Source organism: Sapajus apella, unplaced genomic scaffold (genome assembly GCF_009761245.1).
Source record: "Sapajus apella isolate SASKATOON/1434 unplaced genomic scaffold, GSC_monkey_1.0 scaffold5, whole genome shotgun sequence".
Taxonomy (NCBI): domain Eukaryota; kingdom Metazoa; phylum Chordata; class Mammalia; order Primates; family Cebidae; genus Sapajus; species Sapajus apella.
Window position 1 is genome coordinate 20,296,654 of NW_022436945.1, and position 26,855 is coordinate 20,323,508.

General features: G+C 35.6%; 1 protein-coding gene and 1 long non-coding RNA gene across 10 annotated transcripts in view; one reads left to right on the plus strand and one right to left on the minus strand.

The window, feature by feature from the left end:
* The window catches only part of LOC116548070, an 854,356-nt gene that overhangs the window by 130,102 nt on the left and 697,399 nt on the right, over positions 1-26,855 (minus strand). The window lies entirely within an intron of this gene.
* The window catches only part of PCDH7 (protocadherin 7), a 410,550-nt gene that overhangs the window by 8,082 nt on the left and 375,613 nt on the right, over positions 1-26,855 (plus strand). Inside the window, exon 2 of one of the 9 annotated variants that reach the window (XM_032273716.1) lies at positions 2,157-5,426. The exons of the other annotated variants lie outside the window; for them this stretch is intronic. Within the exon in view, the coding sequence (XP_032129607.1) occupies positions 2,157-2,192 (36 nt within the window). The 3' untranslated portion in view covers positions 2,193-5,426. Of the gene's footprint in view, positions 1-2,156; positions 5,427-26,855 lie in introns of those variants that run through there. 9 annotated transcript variants of the gene reach the window in all.

The following is a 26,855-nucleotide window of genomic DNA, read 5'->3' on the forward strand; positions in this document are numbered from 1 at the left end:
ATTATCTGGATCTCTGGATGTCTATTAAATAATGAAAAGGTCATCCATTGATTTGATCTGCAGTGAATATGCAAATGTATATAGAAGTCCACATATGACTATTTGAACCTTATCCAAAACTTATCCTAAACCAATTCATGACTTAGATATAAGACAACAAAGTCAATTTAAAGATTTTAATAAATCATCTAGTATAATAAGTATAGCAAAATCATTTTTTCTTATCTTTCTATCTTTATTTACATATCTTGTGAAAAAGTTTGAACATGGTTTATATCACAAACTGCCTCTGTACACACAGAGACATATATATACATATTCATGTATACCATTTATGGTCCTGTTAGTGTTTTATTTAGTCATGATGTTTACAGATTAAGAAGTGAAAAATGTCTGACTTTAAACGTACGAAATGTTGAAGTAAATATATACTGTAATCAACAGCTTAATGATTGTACCTAAAATCATTATCATCATCACATTTAAGAATTACAAGGTGTGGACAAATAGTCCCTCATTTTAACAAGAAGAGAATGAGTGACTTGATTGGGATGACTGAATTATCAGGGATACAATGTGGACCAGAGCCCAAGTCGTGGAACGTAGTGTCCAGTATTCTTATTTATCTTATACCACCTGTATGGAAAAAAAAAAACTGAATTTCTGTAACTTTCTCTATATATATTTCAATTGCAATAGAAATGTGTTGAGATTTGCTTACTTATTTATGGCTATATATTTGGCTATGAAGATTGACGTCTTTACAATAGACTATAATTCTGCTTTAGGCTCTAGTTCTTCTGTGTAAAATTATCTTGTAAAATATAATTCAAAATTTACAGATTTTTAAAAGAAGTTAATAATTCTTTTCCCTCGTGTAGGACTGTAATTGATAACATACAGTAAAGCATCTTAATATGTTTGAAAACATATATTTTGTTGACAGCTTTTTTTAATATTAGAACAATGATAACAGATATAAGTTCCTGTCTAGCATTTAGTATATTTCAATAAAAATGTATTTAAATAGAAAAGAATTAAAACATCCCATACATGACATGACGTATGACCCTTTCTAGGCATTCTGATTATAAATCAGCTTTTACTTTTTTCCATCAGTATTGATAATTACTTCAGGCTTCTGGGCTTGTTTGCATTTTATCAACTTTGCACATACGTTTTATTTTAGTAGCATCCTTAACACACAGTCATGCACGAACGTTTCCTCTTAATTTGTTTTCTAGCAAGTTTTTAGAAGAATACAACATTTTGTTAGTTTTCAATTGGATTGCTTCCTTGTTAGGCGGTTAGCCAATCCAGTGTATTTGATTCTAAATTTGCACAGTGATAAAATATAAGTTCTTGAATCTCTTAATTTTAAAAATAAAATCTGAACTGTTTTAAAACTAAATATCATGTGACAAAGCCATTACTTCATCATAACAATCTACTCTATTAGACATTTTCACATCTTTTCTTTCCTGGGACAGGGTGGCGGTGGAGCTATGTGGGAAATTTAGTATAATTATATACAGTATCTTAAATATATATAACCAATTTTGTTTAGAATAGTTATGTATAAAGAGTATGTAATCAATTTCTAAACTATGGCAAGGTTTCCCATTCATTTATTTACTATGACTCTGTAGAAATAGTAAGAGCTCTTCCTATATATCTAGAGTAAGCTTTGCTTTTCTTAGTTTTTATAAAAAAACTCTTAGAATTTTTTCTAAAGCAGTGACTGTTTTGCGGTACATTACACAGTGCTTTATTTAGCATTAGTGTTGTGGGAGAAATCACATTCTAAGAAGAATTGAGCTGAAGCCACTAAAACTAATCTTAATTATCACTTCTGGTGAATTAATGTTTTAAAGGCAGAATAAAGGTTTATTTTCAGGAATGTAGTGATGTTTGTATTGAACTCTAATGCTGTGTACAAACAAAAAGCTATTAAACTCCAAAGTAGGATTCCTCTGACAAGTTAACTTCCCCCACCCCTAAGTGTATTTATTATTTACAAATACAAAATTTGCATTAAAAATTTTCTCTGCTCCTAAATCTCTACTATTGCTTTCCAATTGGGTATAGGACATTGAGGAAAATTTCTTCATCGATTTTTTTTTTACCTGCATAAATCTTTATTTTCCTTTTTTCAGATGCGTCTACATCCATACATTACTGTGTTTGGCTGAATTCCACTCTAATATGATGCTCCATTATGCACCATACTGTGATGACCTTGCTACTTGGAAACCTGCTGGAGCCTGCCCTTGGCCGTGGGGTGTCAGCCAATCACTGCTTGTTCCACTTGTTGTACCTTTTATTTTTGAGTCTTCTTCTTTCTCATATAAGGAAAAATAGTATGAAAATAAAATCAATGTGTGAAACAGTATTAATGCAGAAATGTGCTACTAATGGGTGTCTGAGTCACTAGGTGTTCCATTCTTAAAGAGGTGGTTAGCACCTATTAGACTTAATAGTGACATCTTTAAAAAAAAATCCAAAAGCATATTTCAACAATAAGTTTGAGACTTAGTGTGAAGCAAGGGAAATTCAGTCTCTTAGTCTTTGTCTTTAATACGATAAATACTGATTTTGAATAAAAATCTAACTTGATCAATATTTTTATGTACTACGTAATCACAGGCCAGTCAGATAATTCTGTTAGAGTGAAGGATAATACCTTTTGCTTATTCTGTGCCTGTATTTGTAAATGCTATTTTATGTGTGTATGTGTTTCCATATATATATATATATGTATATATATATATATATACACACACACACACACACATATATATATAAATATTGTCTGTGAAACAAATTTGAGAAATTAATTTTATATTTATCATGAGCACTGTAATGGATTGTTTTTTTCCTAATCTTGAAATAGTGACCAAAATATTTACTATATAATTTTTGAATTTTTTCTTTAATTCCTTAAGAAAATTTAGAACTTTTCACTTCGATTTCCTAAAGTCACTGTAGTCACATTCTGAAGGAATATGTGGCTTCCTATTTTTTTATTGACTACATTTGTCAGAAGTCCATATTTATTAAACATCTTGTTTGATCTCAGATGACATAAACTCAAGCAGCTTCTAAGAGTTCAGCAGGTTACGTATTGTTGAGAGAGTAAGTGACTGAATTTTAGTTGTATAAGTGATATTATAGGTAGGTCTGGAAGTCCTCTTGAGGGCCCCTCTACCTCTGTATGTTTGTATATTTATGTTTTTATTTGTTATGTTGTATGTGTTTATGAGCCCAGGAAATAGTGTTCCATATGTAAAGTTTAATAATTTTATGATACATTTACCACACTGTCTGCCCTATTAAAATTTTCTACAAATTTTGGAAGTAAGAATGCCAAATTCTCAAGATTTTTTGGTGAATCACTCTCAAGATAGGAGCTGTTTAAGAAAAATAAATAAATATTGGAAAGACATTAAAGTGTGAAGTGATAGGAAATGCACTCTCACCCCTGTGAATCTCTAATGTATGCCTGAGGATTTTTATTTTATAAGCTGTGTATTTAATCTTGCAAAAGGGGAATTTTCAGAAACATCATTGCGAGTAAAGTAAGATTTCTATATAAAACTTAATTATCCTCAACCTCTCATTGTGTTTTGAACACAAGGACTATTGCAAGAAATTGATGAAAAGTATGTTTACCAATCTCTGCTTTTTGGAAATGCTTGTTTTCCTCATCCCAAGTAGTAAACGTCACTAGACATACTTTAAATGTAAATCCTGTAACAAGTAACATCAACTCAAAAACAAATTATAGAAGAAATAAAGTCCAGAATTTGGGGTTAATTTAATATACAATCACAAAGAAGCGATATTTATGAATACCTTCACAAAGAAGAACATTGTAAATGAGCATGTTCTAAACAGGCTGCAACACGCTGTTGAAGCATGAATCAATTTATTGAGTCTTTACCACAATTAGAAAAGTATGAAATGAAATAGAAAAATTCAGAGTACATCACCCATAGTAAGAGTAATTATTGTCTTGTGCAATTTTTGTTTCAGCTGTGTTTGTGTGGAGGTGTGTGTTTATGTTCTTGGTTGCTATGTAAAAAATATATCTTATTGTGAAAGCAGTCGAGAAGGTTTGAGAACCAGTGCTCTAGACTGGGGTAGGAAGTTATGGCTATTTACTATTATGATTGGAAAAACATAGTAAATCAAAGCAAAAAAAAATGCTAACACTCTCAAGGATTTTGGTGTACTTTTAAGCTGAATCTGAATGATCAATAGCATGCTTATTACAGCAACATTTATCAACAGCAAAAAGCTGTTGAGAAGTCTGTTATCATTCCTCTACTATTCTTAGGATTAAAAAAAAAATCTTCGAACACATGCCATTGGTTCAGTGATCAGATACAGACCCCCCAGTCCCCATTCCCCAGTCCTTTACCACACCCAGCGCCACCCCAACTACCCCCTCACCCAGTTGTTGCTATTGAATTCAGGCCTCTAGGTCAGTCTCCTTTGTAATTACTAGAACTTTCTATTTACGAAGTTGCCTGTGGACAGTGGACAGATGAAGAGAGAAAAAACCACATATTACCCTATATATTTTAGCATACGGATATTTTATTTTAAGCTAAAAGACACTAATTAATACTCCATTTCAAAATCTGAGAAGGAATGTGAGATGCTAGAGACTGGTCTAGTTTAGAGTAGTTCATCCTTTGCCTGAAGTTTTTTCCTTTCTCTATCAGTACTGGTCCTGGTATTAAAAGAGTAATAAGATAAAGCCTTTGCTGTCATGGAATTAATACGTTATAAAGATGATAACAGAGCAGAAAAATGATAGTTTATTTTATTTAGAAATTTTATTAAATTTTTTTAAGAGACAACAAGTGTCTCATTATGTTGCCCAGGTTGGATTAGAACCCCTGGCAGAAGGGAATCCTCCCATGTAGCTGGGAGTACAGGTGTCTACCACACAGCGGGCAGAAAAATGAGAGTTTGTGTTTGTATCATGCCACTGAAATTTCAAAGCATTGAATGCATGTTTGCTTATTTGTACCTCAGAACAAACTGTGAGGAAGAGCACCATTATTCTGAGGCGAGGATACTGAAGTAATGAACAGCTTTTTCACAACTCTGATGGAATTAGTTTCGTAACCTTATAAAGTCTGTGAAAAAAATATTCAGTTAGAATTCAAGAGTACTGAAAACATTTGAGGGAAGCTTTGAAATGTGCTTTGGAAGAAGAATTCCTTAAAACAGGCCCAGTTTTTCTAACATTTTGAGTCACAAAAAAAATGCTTGCAGGTATAATTTGGAGATCCAATTATTTGACTAGACTTATAAGCTACAGCTCCACATGTGATTAAAAAACAAAACTGTCAAGAATTAGGCAAATCACTTTATAACCCTAACTTTAGTTTTTAGGTTATTCTTAAAAAAAACGACCGAAGTCCTTTGGGAGCATTTCCGAAGTTGGAAATAGCTCTCTGGGAATAATTTTCTATCTGCAGATTTGCAAAACACTTTTCTTTGATGTGCATGATTTTTTAAATCCATTCATTTTTTTTAGAAAATGTGTTGATTTTCTTTATCTTTTTTTGTTTTTGTTTTTGAGATGGAGTCCGGCTCTGTCACCCAGGCTGCGGTGCAGTGGCGTGATCTCGGCTCACTGCAACCTCCGCCTCCCAGCTTCAAGCGTTTCTCCTGCCTCAGCCTCCCAAGTAGCTGGGATTGCAGGTGCCCACCACCATGCCCGGCAAATTTTTTTGTATTTTTAGTAGAAATGGTGTTTCAACATTTTGGTCAGGCTGGTCTCAAACTCCTGACCTCCAATGATCCATCCAACCTCAGTCTCCTAAGGTTCTGGGATTACAGCATGTGCCACCACACCCAGCCATAATTTTCTGTGTCTTTAATACACACTGCAAGGCTTTGGATTGGAGATGCAACACAACTAGAATAAGTTCCCTGTCTTCATACATAGGACAGTGAAAAAATAATACATAGGAGGCAAGGGAGACATGAAGCTCAGAGGGACTGCCCTCAAGTTTTCCTTTGCCATCACAGTATTTTTAGTGCCTAGTAGAGTGCTGGGCGTAGAGGAGGTGCTCATAAATATTGGTTGAACAAATAAACAAAGGTCCTGGGCTTTGTTGCTAAGTAGCCTGCAGATCCATCCACACTGGATTGTTGAAATATGGTGTGGCTATTTCCTATCAAGCTCTGAGAGCCTCATGGCTGCTATTTTCTGCCCCTGCTGGGTGGGTCTCTCCAAGATAAAAGTCCGCCTCCTATGTTGGCCAGAGTCCTTGCCTTCCTTGTGTGGTGTGTGACTCTTGTTTCGGTGGCACATCAGCAATTCTCCGATGGCCCCCTTCCCTTATTCTCCTTGGTGGTGTAAGCACTGAAACCTTAGACAAGATAAACTACAGCAAATGTCCGAGGCAAGTAAGAGACACACTGGTCGTGCGGTACACAGTTTGAGGGTCCTGCAGAGCACTTCTGACATTTCAACAACATGGTGAAACACTGTTTCTACCAAAAATGCAAAAAATTCACTGGGCATGATGGTGGGCACCTGTAATCCCAGCTACTCGGGAGACTGAGGCAGGAGAAACGCTTGAACCTGGGAAGCAGAGGGGGTACAAATAATAACCACTAAACCGTACAGATTTTTAGCATTTTTCTGGAGATCATTATCTGGAGAAGATATAGATACATGTACACACAAGCACACGCATGGATCTCTGTTTTCGTCAACTTATATCTTCTTGCAGATAGTATTCCTTCATTGTGCCAATCCATGCTCACTGATCAACTTTCCATCTTTATTCAGCCAAATATTTAAAGTCATGTGTAAAGGTAAGGCAGGGCATATTTTGGTTTACTAAGCAAAGAGGACTATGCCCTGTCTTGAGAGCAATGAGCAGTGACTTGAGAGCAGAGAGATCCCTTGCAACTGAAAATCGCTTCTTTTTGTTCTGTTTTGAGACAGAGTTTCGCTCTTGTTGCCCAGGCTAGAGTGCAATGGTACGATCTTGGTTCACCACAACCTCTGCCTCCCAGGCTCAAGCCATTATTCTGTCTCAGCCCCCCGAGTAGGCATGTACCATCACGCCCAGCTAAGTTTTCTATTTTCAGTAGAGACAGGATTTCTCCATGTTAGTCAGGCTGGTCTCAAACTCCGAACCTCAGGTGATCCATGCCTCAGCCTCCCAAAGTGCTAGGATTACTGGTTGTGCCACTGCCCCCCTGGCCTTCCGAAGCAGCCAGGAACATTCAAAGGATTCCTCTTTTAAAGTGTAAATGGCCATAAGCGACCTCTGCAGGAGTTTGGTTCAGCCTTTAGCTCGCCAGGGCATAAACTGCTCTAAGTAGATAACTAGGTCAGCAACTCACAAAGATCAATAGTCCTTAAGAAATGGGAATTTTGATTAAGGCCATGAGGACAGATGGGTAGCCTTCAGTAGCTTAGAAGGCTGAGACTGTGTTAAGGTGTCTTGAATTCTAGTAAGGATTTCCGGGAGGTAGGGTAAGGCTACATCAGAAAATGATGTTCAAGCCTGACAAAAGCAAATGTTTGTGGCCTGGGATTTTGGCCCAGGCCCTGGGTGACCATTAGGATGCCAGTAGACATCATGCCATATGACTGCATGTTTAGTGTGAAAAAGTAGGAAACCTTCACTTCTGCCCATTTAGACTAAGTGGCTTGTTTGGGTTTGGTTTTTGTTTTCAGGCTGGACTATCCAGTCTCACTGATTTGTCTCCATTCTTTTAGGAGAAAGAGGAGAGCAAAGAAGAAAAGGAGGAAAAAGAAAGTAGAAAAACTGCATGGCAGCACACCTGCCTCCTCTCTACTGTTATTCTTAGACAAGTGTAGTAAAAATAGTTGCTACTTACTGATACATTATTGCCACGCAGCAGCTTCTTACCCTAACTTAACTGGGGGAAGCTGAGACTTAAAGAGGTTAACAAGGGCTTGTTTTTCACTGTTGGAAGAAATTTGAAAAAATACAAATGACAAAAATCTGTGGAATATTTAGAGCAGACCAAATGCAAAGGGCTGTCCTCCCCCATACTGGTTGAATGGACTAAATATTTCAGTAATTTGAGAGATAATCTATTTCATTTATTTAGCTGTGATCTTTTAGCAAAACACTAAAGATTAAGTGGAATTAAAACTTTTTAATAAAAACTATCAGGGTGATCTCATAATGTGGTGTGGGGCTGTGTTAACCGAGTGTAATAGATATGTGATTTTTATCTGGCACAAATGTCACTTTAAATGCAGATTTTGCATGCCCTGTTCTCAGAAATTCAGTTCTAGGTGGTCTGTTCTATAGCCTAGAAACCGGAGTTTTTAACACTAATCCCTCTTCTCTATTCTTATTGCAAATGGTAAGCTATGCTACTGAAATTTGGCATGAGAGCTTTTGAAATTCTTACCACATTCTTACTGGTTCACTCCTCAAAGGTCTGTGGAAAAATAGAAAACTAAAGCTGGATGAGGCAATCTAAATCTGCCTTCTAGCCCCAGTTCTGTCACTGATTGGCTGGTATGACCTTGTGAAGTCCCCATCCAGTTCTGAAGCCTCTGGAAACTCTTCTGTCACTTTAAATAATAACTCCTGATTACATGACAGAGTTAATGGGAGTCATATAAAACATTTGCAACTTTTTGAAGCACTAAAGCAACTGAAGAGAATATTTCTAATTATCTATGAATTTCTCTAACCTCTTTTCAAGTTACATTTACACTTTTGGGGGCATTTTCAATATATTGTATTTAAAATATATGCTGGGTGCAGTGGTTCACACCTGTAATTTGGTGCAGTGGTTCACATTTGTAATTTCAGGTGTGAAATTGCAAAAGTCAAGTTACTTTGAAAGGCAAAAGCGGTTGGGGGGTGGGGAATTGCTTGAGCCCAGGAGATTAAGGCTGCAGTGAGCTGTGTTCATGCTACTGCATTCCAGCCTGGGTGACAGAGGGAGACACTGTCTCAAAAAAAAAAAATATGCATACATTTGTGTGTATGTGTATATGTGTATTTGCTACACTAATCACTTGTTTGATTTTGTGATAGCCTCTTAATCCTAATCACTGTCTTCAAAGTTACACTGATTTCAGATCAAGGTGCAACAACTGGATGGGTCCTTCCACATATAGCAATAGGCATTGGCTATTGTGAAAATGACTTTCGGTGCCATTGAAATATCCCTGGTAAAGATGAAGAAGTAAAGACTGTTGTTGTAAACTAGGTAGTATGGGAAACACTCAACAATAGTTTGATAACATTTGTTTTTACAGTTAAAAAAATTCTACCCCCCTCGCCTTATTTTTTGAAACAGAGTCTGTCTCTGCTGCCCAGGCTGTTGTGCAGTGGCACAATCTCAGCTCACTGCAACCTCTGCCTCTCGGGTTTAAGCAATTCTCCTGCCTCAGCCTCCCGAGTAGCTGGGACTACAGGCACCCAACACTATGCCCGGCTAATGTTTGTACTTTTAGTAGATATGGGTTTCACCATGTTGGCCAGGCTGGTCTTAAACTCCTGATCTTGAGATCTACCCACCTCGGCCTCCCAGAGTGCTGGGATTACAGGCGTGAGCCATCATGCCTAGCCTAGGGATTTTTTAAAAAGTACGTCTTGTTAACCTTTTACAAAAAGGAGAGAGAAAGCTCTGGTGTCTCTTCCTCTTTTTATAAGAACACTAGGCTATGTGTGGTGGCAGCCATCTGTAATCCCAGGACATTGGGAGGCTGAGGCAGGTGAATCACGAGGTCAAGAGATCAAGACCATCCTGGCCAACATGGTGAAACCCCATCTCTATTAAAATACAAAAATTAGCCAGGCATGGTGGCAGGTGCCTTTACATGGGAGGCTGAGGCAGGAGAGTCGCTTGAACACAGGAAGCGGAGGTTGCAGTGAGCTGAGATCCGCAGTTGCACTCCAGCCTGGTCACAGAGCAAGACTCCACCTCGAAAAACAAACAAAACAAAACCAAAAGAACACTAGCCCTATCAGATTAGAGCCCTAACTTTATGACCTCATTTAACCTTAACTTTCTCCATAAAGGCCCTATCTCCAAGTACATTCACATTGGGGATTACGGGGCATGATTTAGTCCATAGCAGAATCTACTTTTGTTCTCAGCAAAAACACGCTGGACTGGACCATCGTTTCTTTATGAACTTGTCATTATTACACATAGTCCGTCCATTCCTAGGACAGTATACTTTCCATTTTAAAGAAAAATTTCTTCCCTTGATGATCTCCAAAAAGCCAACCTTATAGATCTGTTATTATATCGAAAAAGAAATATTAGTTCAATTGTTATGGCTTTTGTGAAAAATATATGAATCTATACTATGTTTGCATGGGCATCAAATTTAAAATACATTGTTTAGCTTACTATATCTAACTTAGTAGGCACGTCACTGATTGCTCTCTGCAATGTTCAGCTTTCATATAGATTTCTGATATTACATAACATCTTAGTTTTTAAAAATTCTGCTAACCAATAGGTGCATGAGGGTTTATTAATTAATGTAAAATCAATATTTACATGAAACAGCCTAAAAACTGTTTCACAAGTTTATCAGTTCTTTTTTAATGACAATATTCATATTTAGTCTTAAGTTTTTAGTACATTTTCAGCATGAAAATGAAAAGCAATAGGAGTTAAGTGGAGTGGGAGTTAGTTGAAACAAAAATGTAGACTTAATAATTCCTCTTGTGAAAGCACAGTCTCAGTGGATTTTCATGCACAGTGGCATAATAGGTCTGACAGAGATCCAGTGGGTCTGATTTCTCCTGGCATATGGAAACTGCCAGGCTTGTAACCAAGGCTGATACTACACTCTGAGTGACTCTTCTCTATTATTATGTATGCATGCAATAGACGTTTCATCATGAGACCAATCCATGGACAAATTAAAAATTATGCTTTTGTTTCCGTTGTGCTTTTCAACTTTTAAAATAAAATAATACATTCCCATGGTAAAATTAATAATGAGTAACCTGGAACCATAGATACATATCTGTGTCCAGTGTGATACAGAAACAATGACTTTGTGAGGGATACAGGATAAACTCATCAGAGTCTGGAAGGGGAACTTCCTCCTTTTCCTTTGGTCAGCATTTCTAGGCAACAAAGTATAATAGCAAGTAGACTTTTCCTAAGAAGTACATTTCTAAGCTTTGGGAGCTAACTTTACATTTGACCCTCAACAATTATTATTAGAAACTTTAAAACTTCCCTTGTTTGAGGAAATGGTAATCATGATGGTATAAACAAAGACTTTTAAAAAAAAAATTGCATCTAAATCTGTGTATTTAACTATTGAACATAACATCAATTTTAGATACAGAGATGGCATTTCTGTTGGATTTGGAAACAATAGATGGCAATGTCTGCATTTTTCCCAAACTATTGCATATGCTGTTAGGTCAAGGACATTAAAATTTACTTTGTTACTAAAACTTGATGTTTTCTGTAATGTTTTACCTTCAATAAGAAATATATGTGTGTGGGTATGTATTTATGTATAGTGGACATATTCATATGCATATATATGTATTTACATATATGAAACACATACAAAGAGGTAATGCAGTTGACATTTCAGAAAGAAAACAGTGAATGACTACTATATGCCAATTATGGTTAAGGTCCATTCTAGGCACTGGAAGAAAAGCAATAAATGAAACAGAAAAAAGTTTCTTCCTTCATGGAGTTTCAATTTTAGTGTGCTAATATGTAAATAGTATATAATAGTATATAAATGATATATAAATACATAAATAACTAAACTTATTGCATACTGTATTTTAGGCACTAGTCAACATATTTTACATATATTAACTCATTAAATAATCATAACATCAATAAAATAACACCTATCATTATATTCATTTTGTAGCTGTCAAAGCAGTGTGCAGCAGAGCTAAGTAACTTGCTCATGGTCACACAATTTGTAAAGTGATAGAACTGAGGTTTAGGGACAGACAGAGGCCACTCTCCACCACTGTGCGTATGTGAAGTAGAGGGAACACATTTATTTTACAGGCGACTAGTTCTATGAGAAAAGAATTGGACTCCTTTGCTTCTCTTGAGTCTTCAGTGATATTCAACCTTGCTATTTTAGTATTTTGTACTATGTACTTGAAATTAGGTCACTTAGTCCAATTTTTAAAAAAATAGTATCACCTTAATCCTTACCTTATGCAAAACAAAAGATGGGAAAGTGCAAATTAGACCAGTTCCATTCTTTTGGGAAACACTTCATAAAATATTTTTTTCTTTTTCATTATTTTATTTTAATATTCTTCAATTCATTCATTATGTATATACTTTGTTATGTATATCATGAGTTCAGGTAGGAAAAAATAATTGCATTATTTTTGTTGATTGCTAATTGATTCAGGCCTTATTATAGAGAATAAAAATTTGACTAGGATTTTTTATTTTATTTATTTATTTATTTATTTATTTATTTTGAAATAGAGTCTCGTTCTGTCGCCTTGGCTGGAGTGCAGTGGTGTGATCTTGGCTCACTGCGACTTCGGCCTCCCAGGTTTAAGCGATCCTCTTGGCTCAACCTCCCGAGTAGCTGGGACTATAGTCATGCACCACCACACCCAGATAATTTTGTATTTTAAGTAGAGACAGGGTTTCACCATGTTGACCAGAATGGTCTAGATCTCTTGACCTCGTGATGTGCCCACCTTGGCCTCCCAAAGTTCTGGGATTACAGGCCTGAGCCATTGCGCCCGGCCTAGGGACTTTTTAAAAAATACATTTTATCTTTTACAAAAAAAAAGATACATGTTTTTCTTTTGAGGTTTTTCTTTTAAGCTTTCACAATGTTTGCAAGAAAGTAAAGTGAATGTGAATTACTTATACAAATTCTAATTTTACCTAAATTAGGTGTTCATTATTAAATATTCAATAAAAATATGACCTATGTTGTTTAACAGTTTAAAAAAAATATGATTTTACTTCTGTATTAAAAACATTTATGTAAATTTTTATGATACATGCTTTTTTCTTTTTTTCTTCAAAGAGTATGAAACACATATTTAGTCAGCTGATGTGTGTGTAAGCAATATCAAAGCCAATCTGGAGTTGATTGTTTATGAAAACAATGGTGTAGCAATATTTTGCTGTGACATTGTATTCTTAATGTGTGGATGACAGTTTACATTATAGGATTTTTTTTTCAACTGATCTCAAAATATGTATCTTTGTAATATACCTTTGAGGTAAGTTATATATTTTTAATACATATGATCTGAGTTGGTATGAGTATCTTTGGAATGATTTAATATTTTAGATTTCAAAACTAGTGAATTAACTATCTGAGGCTGTTTGCTCAGTCCACTTACGTATTCATAGTTTTGCTTACTCAACAGTGTGTGTGTGTGTGTGTGTGTGTGTATGTATATGTGTGTGTATATATATATATATATATATACACACACACACACACACATATATATATATGCACACAAACATACACAAACACACATATATATGTTTTTTTAGATATGGTGTCACTCAAGCTCAGGTGATTCTTCCATCTCAGCCTCCTGAATAATTGGAACTACAAATGTGTGCCACCATATATGGTTAGTCAAAAAAAAAAAAAAATAGAGAGAGACAATGTTTTGCCACATTGCCCAGGCTGGCCTGGAACTCCTGATGTTAAGCTATCTGCCGGCCTTGGCCTCCCAAAGTGCTGGTATTACAGGCCTAAGCCACTTCACCTGACCAACAATAGATACTAAAACACTGCCACTGTTGCATTTATTTTCTATGAATGGAAATAAAGTATAATAAAATGGTAAGGAACTCAGCCAATACCCTTCAGGTCCTACTTGTGTTCTTGCAATGCCCAACAGATTACCTCCTTATCATTCTTTTGAAAGTTTAACTCCCAGTTGGAAACAACCAACTTCCAGGCAAATAACTCTGGAAGTTGAATAGGGTTTGTTATTTGCTTACTAACTGTGTGCGCCACAAATATAATATGCAGTTACTATATGAGTAGAGTATAAGCAAATTAGGGGCTGGAACAATTTGGCTTGATTTGGAAACCTTTTTCAAATCTAGTGGCTGAAAGCGGACAATTAATTTTGAATCTATAAATTTCAATGAAAATATTGGTACGCTTTCAAGGAGGGTTCAAGAGAAGAAGAAAACATTGAGGATGCAGTGTGTTTTGCATGATCTCATTGTAAGAACTTGATGAAATATATGATTTGCTCTGTGTCTATTATTATCATTCTTGCAAGACGTTTCCTGGATACACCAAGAATACACTTGTGAGTCTTTGTATTCACTCAGACAAGTGGCAGTTGTTTTAGTCCTCAGTAAAAAACAGCAACTCACCTTACACAGTTAATAATAAAAATGCAAGTTTATGAGTTCTTGAGAATTCATGGCTATTAGTTTTGAGCTTTCTGATTTTTTTTTTTTTTTTCTTTTGGAAAATTAGGACAGTTATTGCCAGAGAACAAGGCAGGGCATCGTAATGGCAAATAACCATGTCACTGCACTGCTTAGCCAGACAAACAGTTTCATGAAGAATTTATGCTTATCATTTCAAATGTTATTTAGATTATTGTTTGCTAATCATTAGATGAAGGCACATCTGGAGGGATATAAAGTGTCTGATGTTACCACTATGTCATATTCCATTAACAGGATAGCATATGCACATCGTGAAGGAAGAACAGACATGGCTTGGAAAAACAAATTGATCCATATAATATGGTACTATTATAACCTACATGTATATATGGCTATATACATTTCTCATTGGAAATACTCAGTTTTATGTGTTAAGTAAGCTACAGAGATGCTGGGCAAAGGAAATTTGTATGAGGCCTGAACAAAGGAAATTCAGAAACATTTCTAATCCTAAGTATTGTATCATGCATATCCGTGAAAGTTACCCGGAGTTCAGAGTTGACAGAGTTGACAGGTGTGATGCCTTTTTGATCTTAAGCATTAGTATACTAAAAGAGTGCTGCCACCTGAACTGTGAATTTTGTTTTAATTTATCTTAATATGAGAAAGAAAAACATTCATCACACACTCCTTCATATAAAAAAAATTGAAACGCCGAAAGATCCTCACATGTAAAAGCCACATAACTTACCATACAATATGGCATCGAATTAGCGGGTACAATCTTGGCCAGGAGGCAGATACAGATTTTACAAGATTTATTTTGGTCTTGATCTCTGATGTTGAGCAAATCATTCAATTTCTATCTCTGTTCTTTAATTAATTCATCTAATACTCTCTGGGAAATGTAAGACACTATAAAAATCAAAGTGACACTTTGGATATTGATTAATATAATATCTATTACATGTTATTGTAAATAAACTAGCTTTGGGGAAGATGATGGGAAATATAAACAAAAATAAAGTAATGATGCCAAAAACTGAAGCTAAGTATTTTCCTAGGGAAAAAAATAATTTTTTTGAAAAAGAATATCTTGTAACCAAAAATAGCAGAGTTACATTGTCACATTTTATTCCTAGCATTCATCTGTGGAGGAGAATTGAAGACATATTATTTTATCACTCTGTGCAAAAGCTGAGATGTCTTATTGAAGAAAGGGGAGAAAATATGCTTCAGAACTAGAGAGGAAAGTCTCAATTTACAAAAGTAAAAAAAATCAAGGATTTTCCTCAGGGGTTCAAAAATATTTGGCTTATTTCTTTTTTATCACTTAAGCTGGTTTCTTGCTGGGCCTTTTTACTGAATAATTGGAAAAAACTAGGTGGGGGAGGGACTTTTTCATCAAAGGAAAAGGATAGTAAGAAATAAATGTACTAAGGGAATATAGATAGGAAGTTGTATCTTTCTGTACTTTAATGATTGCCTACATTTTCTCCTAAACTTACAGTTGAAAAACCCTGAAAAAATATCAGCCTCTGAGGAAAATGCAACAGAATAAAACATAACGGTCTGTGCTCCATCAGTCCTTCATCTCAATCTTTCTCTTGCACGCACGCACGCACGCACGCACGCACATACGCACGCACGTACCTCCAGAAGCTCAAACTACTTTGTGTTTTAAATCGGTCATAATTTATCTTTGAAAACTCAAAAAAAAAATCAGTTTGTTGAGCATTGAAACTTTGGGGGAATATTGGTATTTTTGAAAGCTGCTTTCAGAGTAAGTATTATTAACTATCTCACTAGATTTCAAGTTGTGGAGGAAGATTGCTAGAATAATTACTTGAGCAAAGTAGAAATTCTGTACTTGGCAATCTTCCCAAAAGACATGGGATTGTAGGCAATCTGTATCTCCCCGGATTCTTTAGATTGGTCTATAGCAGAGTCAGTTTATGATAGTCTGAGGGTTGCTCTTTTCTTTCCCCAGTGGCATCCTTTAAGCTTTTGCACTTACTCTGTCTTCATTTTTCCCGCCAAGCTGTTTTCTCACTGTCTCAAAGGAAGTCAGAAGTCAGTATGTACCAGGCAGCCAAGTGACAGGATTTTAAACACTGAATGTTTTTTCAACTTCAGTGCCCCAGCTGCATTGAAAAAACCATTAAGGACTAACAAATGTATATATATTTTTAAAAATCAGCAAGATTCCAACATTCCTTGATCCATATAACTAAAGGTCAGCAAAAGCAGAGGTAGAACTTAAAGTTTCCATAGGCTGTGCCTCCATTAACCTATGTGATTGCAAATAAGGTGGGGCCATAAGTAAGACTCTAGTAATAATGTAACCATGATTTATACATCCATTGAATGTTGTTCATTTATTTATCTCCCAGTTATTAATGTTCCATTGCACTGGGAGTACAAAGCAGGAGCTGACAGTCTTGTAGGGGAGACAGACTTATTCAGGAATAATTATAATGTAGTATGATAAGGGTTATTATACTGGGAACCATATATACCGTTGACTGAGTGATTCCTAGGAAGGATGACACTTGACAGTTGCCTCATAAGAGTTAGAATATGGCTTTGATTTCTTTTGCCTTTATCAGTCCTACATCAGTCTTGGCAACTGCGACCATAGGGCATCAACTGTTCTCATTGGAGTTTAGTTGGGATGTATTTTTCTCCACATTCCTCCTTTACATTTCAACAGGTTTTCGCTTTTAATACGTTGCTAATGGATTAATTCTTTAATTGTCAATCCTAGATCCAGTTAATGAGCAATTCCATTAGCTTCACTGCATTTTAGTCATTCTATGATTTTGACCAAAACTGAACTTATTCACTGTAACTGTTCACCCTGAATTCTTCACACTTGGCTCTAAATGATTTTTAGTTATTTTTAGATGTCAAATCACCTTCGAACGCGCACTTTTGCTATCATCGAGAAGATTGAAAGTAGAGGGACAGATGCTGTGAAGCGATTTCCAAAAAAAGGAGTTTATATAAAGAAGATATATATAAGCGGTTTTAATCATGGAAACATGACTGGAATGTTTACACCCTCCCATGGCAACTTCTTTGAAGAGTACGATTTATCTGAGTTACAAATTATATTTTCCTAAAAACAGTCACGTAATCTCATATTTTTACACCTTGGGTTTTTGTTATGAATTGGTTGTAGGGGGTGTTCTAGCCCTCGGATATCTGGAGAACAATTATAATGATTTTCTTTTACAATTTCTAATGATTTTTAGGGGCTTTTCATTTATCTAGTGCTCTCCTTTTCACTGGAGCACCTATCATGTGTTCTATTAACACTGCTACTTGTTATCAGCTGGTTTTCAGATAATCCTGCTTAAGTGACTGGTTGATGACAGCTTTTAAGATATTGCCTCTCCAAGTTATATTTCTATTCATGGAGGATTCTAGAAGAACAAAAGCCTTGACATGAGGCTTTCTAATAAAGGGACTCATGTGGGGCCTCATGCCGTATGAACACCGGTGGAAGCAAAACAATCCTGATCGACTTATCTCCTGTCAATCTTGGTTCCTTCATGCAGTCTCTTAAAGCTGTAACTAACAACAGATTCCTGGTTTTGTTTCCTGGTGAAAATTATATGCTCCTTATTTAGCTCTTATATCATTCAGGGTCAAATTACTCAGTTTATTTTTGTGTGTCTGTGTGTGCATATATAATTTTTCTTCTAAAGAGATATTATTATTACTTGTGATACAGATTCTCACTTTGTTGCCCAGGCTGGAGTGCCGTGGCACAATCTCAGCTTACTGCAACCTCTGCCTTCCAGGTTCAAGCGATTCTTCTGCCTCGGCCTCTCAAGTAGCTGGGATTACAGACATGTGCCACCACGCCCAGCTGTTTTTTTATTTTTAGTAGAGTCAGGGTTTCAGCATGTTGGCCAGGCTGGTCTTGAACTCCTGACCTCAAGTGATCTGCCTGCCTCAGCCTCCCAAAGTGCTGGGATTACAGGCATGAGCGACTGCACCCAGCTAAAGAGATATTATTTTTTAAAAATCGTGGAACAATTCAAGGTTTGGAAGCTGCTCATCTCAACGAAATAACAGAGGCTGATAACCCTAGCCTAAATGATAACAAAAATACTTCAAAATTATATTTCTGTCATTTATGAAAATTATTAAAAAGAAACAACAGGCAGAAAGACCACTACATTTAAAAAGTGTCTGGGCTCAGCCTCAGGGTAGAAGATAGTAAACACAAATCCTAATTAAATCTGTTTTCTGCAAGAACCAGATTGATTTTCTGGGAATTAGCTTTGGTTGTAAGGCCCCACAGCATGAAGGGAGCGCAGAGGGTAGATGTTCTGGAATGAGCATCACAGTGTAAGTCACCTTCGTTACAGTCCTTGCCTTAATATTTTGGCATTCCATCTTCCTAGTATTTCATGCTGCCAACTTTTCCAGTCTCCTGAGTCTTTTTTTTTGGTGATTCTTCCTGACATTTCCCCTCTTTGCTTTCCATAAAGCCTTGCAGAATCTCTGTCTAATTCTCTCAGGGCCATAGTTTGAGCTAATGCATTGGTTGGCATAGTCTATTGAGAGGATATTTCCACTGGTAAATATTAGTGGTTTAATATGTTAACATTGTTAATGACAAAATTGAAAACTGACTTGATGCCAAAATAATTTCCTCTCACAATGGTTATTTTTAACTAAGTCTGGTTGATGGAAAAAGGATTTTTTTTTTCCTTTTCATTCATTTGACTTCTTTTATTCCTCTCCATTCTTTCTTGTTTAATTGTATAGAGTCTGGTAACCCATAAATAGATGTTCCTTGCACTGGCTTGTCCCCACATGAGGATTTAGAAATATAGGTCATTTGTATCACTGGGTCATTTATAACGCTGATACAGTGGTGAATTCATTAGTGAATCAAAATATGGCAGTATAATGAATCATTTGAACAAGATATATGAAGTCTCTTAATACTTTAAGTATTTTAATGCATTTAAAAATTTTTTTCCCATCATGGCAATTTATATTATGATTTTCTAAAGGCATTGGCTAAAACAACCTGTGTATTGTTAAAACGTTTTCATATTATTTATACAGTTAACACTGAACTGGATTCAAGAACATAGAAGCATTGTTGTACTAGACAATTAGGATCCTCTAATTCATGTCCTACTTGATGTTGGCCATTGCATCTAAGTGTCATTTTCCAAGTGTCTTCCAAATCTTAACTTTATTTGTATATTAGCTTGCCATCAGCCCTGTAACAAATTATAATTAATGCAGTGTCTTAAAACAACAAACTTTTTTTTTTTTAATGGTTCTTATGGTTGAAAGTCAGAAATGGGTCTCACTAGGTTAAAATCAATGTGGAGGCAAAGTGGTACTTCCTTTTGTAGGGTCAAGGGGAGAATCTGTTTCCTCGTCTTCTCTAGCTTCTAGGGCTATAGCATTCTTTGACTCTTGAACCCCTTCCATCTTCAAAGCCAGAAATGTCTAGTAGAATCTTTCTCTTGTCTCTGCATTCTGAGTTTCTTCTGCTTCTCTCTCTCTCACACATTGAAGGACACTGTGATTACATTAGGTCCCTCTTGATAATCCAAGAAAATTTTATTTTCAGGTTAGTTGATTAGAAACTTTAATTCCCTTTGCAATCTTAATTTTCCTTTGCCATGTAAGGTAACATATTCACAAGTTTCCTGGATTAGGATGTGGATATCTTGGGAAATTGATTGTTTTGCTGACTACAGGTCTAATTGGTAGGCATTCCCAAAATTTGATAACCAACCTGTTATAAGCCACAAAATACTCTTTGGTAGACACCAATTTGGCTGTCTTTTTTTCTGTGCAATTGCAACATTTTATTACTGAATAGATACTTTATTATTACCTCTACTGTATCTTGCTTTTTCCTAAGAATAATTTATTAGTGTTTTAAACATATTCAACGATAGAAAAAGTTTAAGCCATCAGTTATTTTTCTGTAAAATGAAAGGGTTATTCTCATATTCGAAGCTGTCAAATATTTTGAAATGTGGAGCAGTAGTAAGATTGTTAATTTAGTGGTTTCACACTTTAATAGGAGCACAAGACTGTATAAACTTTTACAAGCTATTTATTCAACTTATCAAGTGCCTGTTACATGCAAATAATATGATTACTATTGGATATGATCGGACGGGCCTGCTACAATTAGAGGCAGAGAAGGGGCGGTGAGGCCAGACTCGGGGTAGGGTAGGACTCATCCTTGTTTGAGCTTCAATGTCTGTCTTAGCTTATTTTTTGTGCTGTAACGGAATACCACAGGCTGGGCAATTTATAGAGAAAAAAGATGTATTTGGCTCACAGTTCTGGTGGCCGAGATGTCCAAGAGCATGACACAGGCGTTTAGAGAGGGTCATCTCATGTTGGAAGGCATCACATGGTGAGTGAGCACATGAGACAGAACAAATGGGGCCAGCCTCATTCTTTTTATCAGGGTCTCACTCCTGAGATAACTAATCCACTTGAAACAAAGCCTTAATCTCTTTGTGAGATGAATGTCCTTATAACCTTATCACCTCTGAAAGGTCCTACCACCTAATACTATTACAATGGCAATTAAGCTTTTTATATATGAATTTTGGGAGGGACACATTCAAATCATAGTAGTACCATCTGAACACTGGAAATAGCAAGATCACGAATTGATGTCCTATGTAATATTGGCCATTCAGGGATGTTGTGAGGGTTACATTCAATAATGATGCACACATCCTGGGAGGTACAGGAACTCAACAAAAGGTAATGTCCTTACTCCCTAAGGAGTGGCCTGACAGTGATGCCACTGAAGGGACAGCCTGATGGGTGATCTCGGGGACATCTTAAAGGCAATAAGATGCAGTTATATCAGTCATAATTCTTTTCTCTCTTACAATTATGTCTTATGATCTTTTCTCTTGCAAGAGAACATATTAACCATTATTATACTAGTACTTATCAACAGAGGAAGGAGTATGTATGAATTGGAGAAGGCCATTCAGTCATAGAAGTCAAAGAAGGCCATTCACTCAAATGTGTTCAATTTATTCCTATATGCATTTTCTTTGGAGATAATGAATCCAAGATAATGTCTCCCTCTAAAACAAAAGAAAGAAAATGTAAAAGAGAAGTATTGACTATGGAGAAAAGGTTTGATTTCACCACTCTCATGAATTAATGCCCCCTCAAATACTAATGCAAATGTTACCTGTTGCGGCTTTGAATTCTTTACTTTTTCACAGCACACATGCGCTGACATCATTTCTTAAAGTCTGATAACAGTTTGTGTCTTGTCTGAATGGGAAACATTTTAATCAGTGCTAGTTTTCTCCTTCATGATGGCAGTGGGAAGAGGGGAGGAAAGCTAGAAGCAGTCTCTGGAACTCTGAAATGCATTAAGCATCCTTCTTGATTTAACATAAAATGATCAAATACATGAGCATGCCTGGAGTTATTCTATTTTTTTCTATTGCCTGGTGGTCTTTTTTACTGTAGAAGAGGTTCTGAATACATTATCATTGAAGAGGATTACAATTGTCAATACAACATGCCTGCAACATTACTCTTCTAAGAGAGAGAAAAAAGAGATAACAGATGATTGACTGTATCACTTATGTTTAATGTAATGCCCAGAGAACTCCACTATGACTTTTGTATTTTATCTGAAACCAGAGAATCCTGATAGTAAAACACTGGCATTTAGGAAAATAGTAATAAAAGGAAGTTTAGTTTAATAAATATTTATAAGGCCAGTGTATTACAATGAAAATTAGATTATGATTTGGGTTTTAGATATTCCATATATGCCATTTCTTTGTAGAATTTTTAGGTGCAGGATTATTAGGTACTATAACTTTCATTTTTAGACCTGTAAATATGATTTTAATAATTTATTTACAGAGTTCTGGAGCTTAAATGAGATTAAATAAGTGAAAGTAATCTGTAAGTTTCTATCCAAAAGGTATTTATATCTAGTGGGTAGGTGGCAGGGCTGCTGCTAAACCTCCTATAAGGCACTGGGCAGCTTCTTGCAACATAGACTTATTCTGCATAAAATGTAAATAATGCCATGTTAAGAAGTTTCTGTCCTATAGTGAGTAATAACCACCCTCTTCCAACTTTAGGCTAAAGCACCAGGAAGAGGGAGAAGTCAATAGATTATGAAAACAGAGGAATTTGGAGAGGGCTGTCCAAAGTGGCCCTCAAGGCTGGAAGTCAGGAAATAAATACCATCATCTGTTTCTTTTCTCTCTTTTCAGCGTGGGCCAGCCAATTTCCTATTGGCTTAACCTTGCTGTAAGCCAGAGGGCAAGGGACCTCATGATTGTAGTTCATATTGGTCAACCCCCTGGGCATAGAACAAGATCACAATAAATGAGAGTTGAGAGTGGACAGAACTGGTGTATATGGCTCATTGAGAAATAGGAGATTTCCAAACTCAACCATTAATCCCTCTCTCAAACTAACATTCAACTCTGTGAGTCTGTGAGGAAATGATGTCTGTGGCTAGGTTCTATATGCAGAGGAAAAAGTCAACGCTGGGTGAAAATTTGGAGAGGAGGAAAATTAGTCCCCAGAGATACTTTGTGTTTGCTCACCATATTAAAACAGGGCATTTGTTTTTGTCACTTTCTACTATATGCCTTTATCCATTATGTGCACTCATTAACTTTCCAGTTTCCTGAGGGCATGCTGCATTCCAGGTAGTGGCTCATGTGCCGAGAATACAAAAATTAGATATGAATTGGTGCCCACCCGAAGCAGCTTTAAGTGTAATAGGAGAGACAGTCATATGAACAAACTATATTATAACACTTGGAGCATTTATATATAAAGTACTATGATAAAGAATGGAAATACTAAATTTTTTTCCAGGCTGTAGAAAGATCTTGCAGAATAGGTGGTATTTACAGAGTTTTTAAGGAAAGGCGGGCACGTTTTGGTAAAGGGAAGGAAAACAGTGCAAGACTAAATGTTATCCTATGTGATGGCACAGAAGCAGTGGGTGACGAGGCTGTAAAATGAGTTAGGGTTTTGATTTCAAGGACTTTCTGTGGCCACATTAAGATGTTGAAACTGTAACCTCAAAGTACTGGAGAATCTTGCACAGGTGATTTTATACCTGTGCAAACTCATTTAATTAAAAATGACTTCCAACTTCTATAACCTTGGATTATATGAGCCATTTGGAATTTTGTCTTTAAATTAAAATCTTTCAAAGTAACATGCCAAAATTAATGCTGTACATATTTGTTTATTTGAGTGAGCTTAATTCAGTGAAGATTTTACTGAGGCATTTTGATGTTTAAAAGTGATTACACTTAATACATATCATTTGGGAGGCTATTTTGATAGAGAATCAAAGATCTCAGAAATATTTTGAGAAAAAGAGTCCGTCTTCTGTTTCCCAATTATAAGCATTTCTTAAATCCTAGCACACCTTGGAAATCATTTCCCATATCATTGTCTTTTAGAAAATTGTGAAATAGCCATAGTTGGGGAATAGAATTAAGGAAAGTTTGTAGGCTATATAATTGGATTCAAATACTGTATTATGTGGATGTTCCTAAATTTGACACTATTAAAGTATGAGTATTATTTGATACTATTAAAATATGATTATATATTTATATATATTTTGCTTGGTCTCTAAAATGTATATGTGTGTGTATATATATATATATATATTTTTTTTTTTTTGGTCTCTAAAAATTTATTAATCTTTGTATCTCCCACAGAGCTATGTACCTTGCATTGTAGGTTCTCAATAATGCTTTGGGATTGATATTGTAGACTTCACCTTTGGCTAGATAATTTGATTTTGAAGGAACTTCAGCTTAATACATATCTTTTTATAGGGCTATGCATTTTTTTCAAATAATATTTACTTGTACATTTCCCATTAGTCCTAAGAAACATTTTGAGAATGAAAGTAAGAAAAATATTTTCATCATGGAATATCCTTCCTATTTACTGCCATTTTTAAAAAGGAATGTTACCCTTTTTCAACATAGCACACCTGTTTTTATGATAGTTTTGAGGGTAGAATAAGATTTTTCTCTAACTAGCTTAGAGATAAAATTAAAAGAGCCTGATTGTCATTGAAAAAGAAAATGTCTAGGTAGTTCCTAGTTTTCCACTCTTCCACAGCGATCTTCTCTACTTTGCTTTTCTTTCTTGGCTTTCTTGGCATGATGAAGCAGGTTCATGGATGGTTTTTCCAACACGTCTCACAACCAAGTAGGTGACACCAGGAGTGAGGGAGTAGTGACAGCTACCTGATGTCTTCTCTCTTTATTCCTGAACCTGAAGCTTGAAAGGATTTCATTATGATTCAGCAGTTTAGCCTTAATATTTCTATTTCTCGAAATAATAAAGCTATCTTTTGATCTGAATGTGAGGAATGTTACCAGTGCAAGTACGTATTAGAAGATGAGGACTCTCACTTTTTTTTTTTTTTTGCAAACTTTATAAATTGTTTTCTTTCGTTGCTGAAGGTCAGAATCTCGGCGATTAATAGTGGCTGGAGAAGTTTGTGATAGAAATTTAACCCAGATACTCACACATTCAGTCCTATCTTCCTCTTACCTGTAGGGGCAAAAAAAAGAAAAAGAGAAAAAAAAAAGAACCCTGGAAAATGGAACAGATTTTATGAGTAAAGGTCAGCCCCACATAGCCTGTAGATATTTAAATAAGTGGTAATTCATTCTGCAAGGAATAAGTAAGTGGCATATTACTGTAACCCAAATAAAAATATTAAGACTTCAAAATGGGAGCATTTGAACATGGTGTCATGGATTTTGGGAAGTTCTGAAAGGAAAAAGAAGTGTTAAGATTCCAGGAATCTTTGAATAAAATATATTAATGAAAGTGGAAGAGTTCTCCGCTGGCTGGAATGTGAGATAAAATACCATAAATGTCAGCATCATGCCTGGGAGACCCTTTAAGTCGTTATAAACAATAATGGGCACTATAAAAGACAAGGTCAGAGCATTTCTCATAACTTCCCCATACAAAGTCTTTTTATTTCTGGTACATATCTCATTTCCCTTCAAATATCTCTAACTGTAAAAAGAGAGATAACCTTTACTACTTTCTTGTTATTGATAAGGAGCCATATGAAAAATGCCTCAGTTTATATACTTGGTTGTGGGAAGCTGGGAACAGAGTATTTTCTTGAGTGGCAATATGGTTAAATTAGCAGGAAACATAGAAGTGTCTTTTCACATAAATTGCAAATTTTGCTTAGTTGATCTATGAAGGTGCATTAGAGGGAAAAATGAGTCATTTCTTAGGCACTTAGTATGAGCAAAGACTAGCACTAGCATGCCATATAAGGTAGCATTTCAGGGGCCATACACCCTTTGGATTTTTGACACAGGGCTCAAGGTAGATTTGAGCAAAGCTTCTATGACAAAGACATTTTTTAAGCTTTGTTTGTCATTTAGTAAATATTTATTAAACCTCTCCCTGTTTTGGCTCTGTTCTTAGACTTGTGAAGCTTACCTTCTAATTTTGAGTGAAAAAGACATTTATTACATGTGCAGTGCATTTTAAGAATTGCGATGGAAACTTTTTTAAAAATTTCTCCAAAAAAAGTAATTACCAGTACTTTCTGATTTCATTGCACTTATAAATATGGACTAATACTGGAATAGAAAGGCATTACATCTGTAACTTCAAATAAAGCATGTATTAGATTTGACCATTATGAAATTTACCAGCAAAACCTTGATTTTATACAAAAGTGTTACTGATCATAGTAACTACCAGACATAACAGCACCATATACTTCTGAAATATATTTGTATAAGTTACATTAACATGCCATACACACGCTTGTCCAATTGTAGTCAGGTTGGGCAGTGTGGGATAACTTAAATTTAAATTTTTATGAAGCAGGTAGCCTCTTCCTATCTATTCAAGATTGTCAAGATTTGCTTCAAACTAGGTGATTTTTTTTCTGGAGGGAGGAGGAAGTAATGAAAGAGGTTACTATTTGCCACCACCATGACTCGTTAGAACATGTCCTGAAAAAAGTTCAGCTCTGTATCAGACAATCTACAGAGCATTCCCAAGTCATTTCTCAAGTGAAAAAGGAAGGAGGTTGTCATAATCAAGCAGCCCCAGTGATGTGAGCAGAAGTGTATCACTTTATTATTTTCCTTTCTGCAGAAAGCATGATATATTAATTTATTTTAGATTGTTTAGGGTCTAAGGTTTTCTGTGCTTACAAAAGTTATGAATTAAAGATTCTAAATTGTAAGTTGTTAATGTGAATTAAATTCACACCTAATGCAGGAAATATTAGTTAGAAACAATAAATCTTGTCAGGCTCAAGGTACTTTTATTGCTGTAAAAAAAAATGAAGGTCACCAGATAATACTATTCAGGGAAGTATGTAAGATATTCAAAGAGATTCATCATTTTCTGTATGACACACAGAT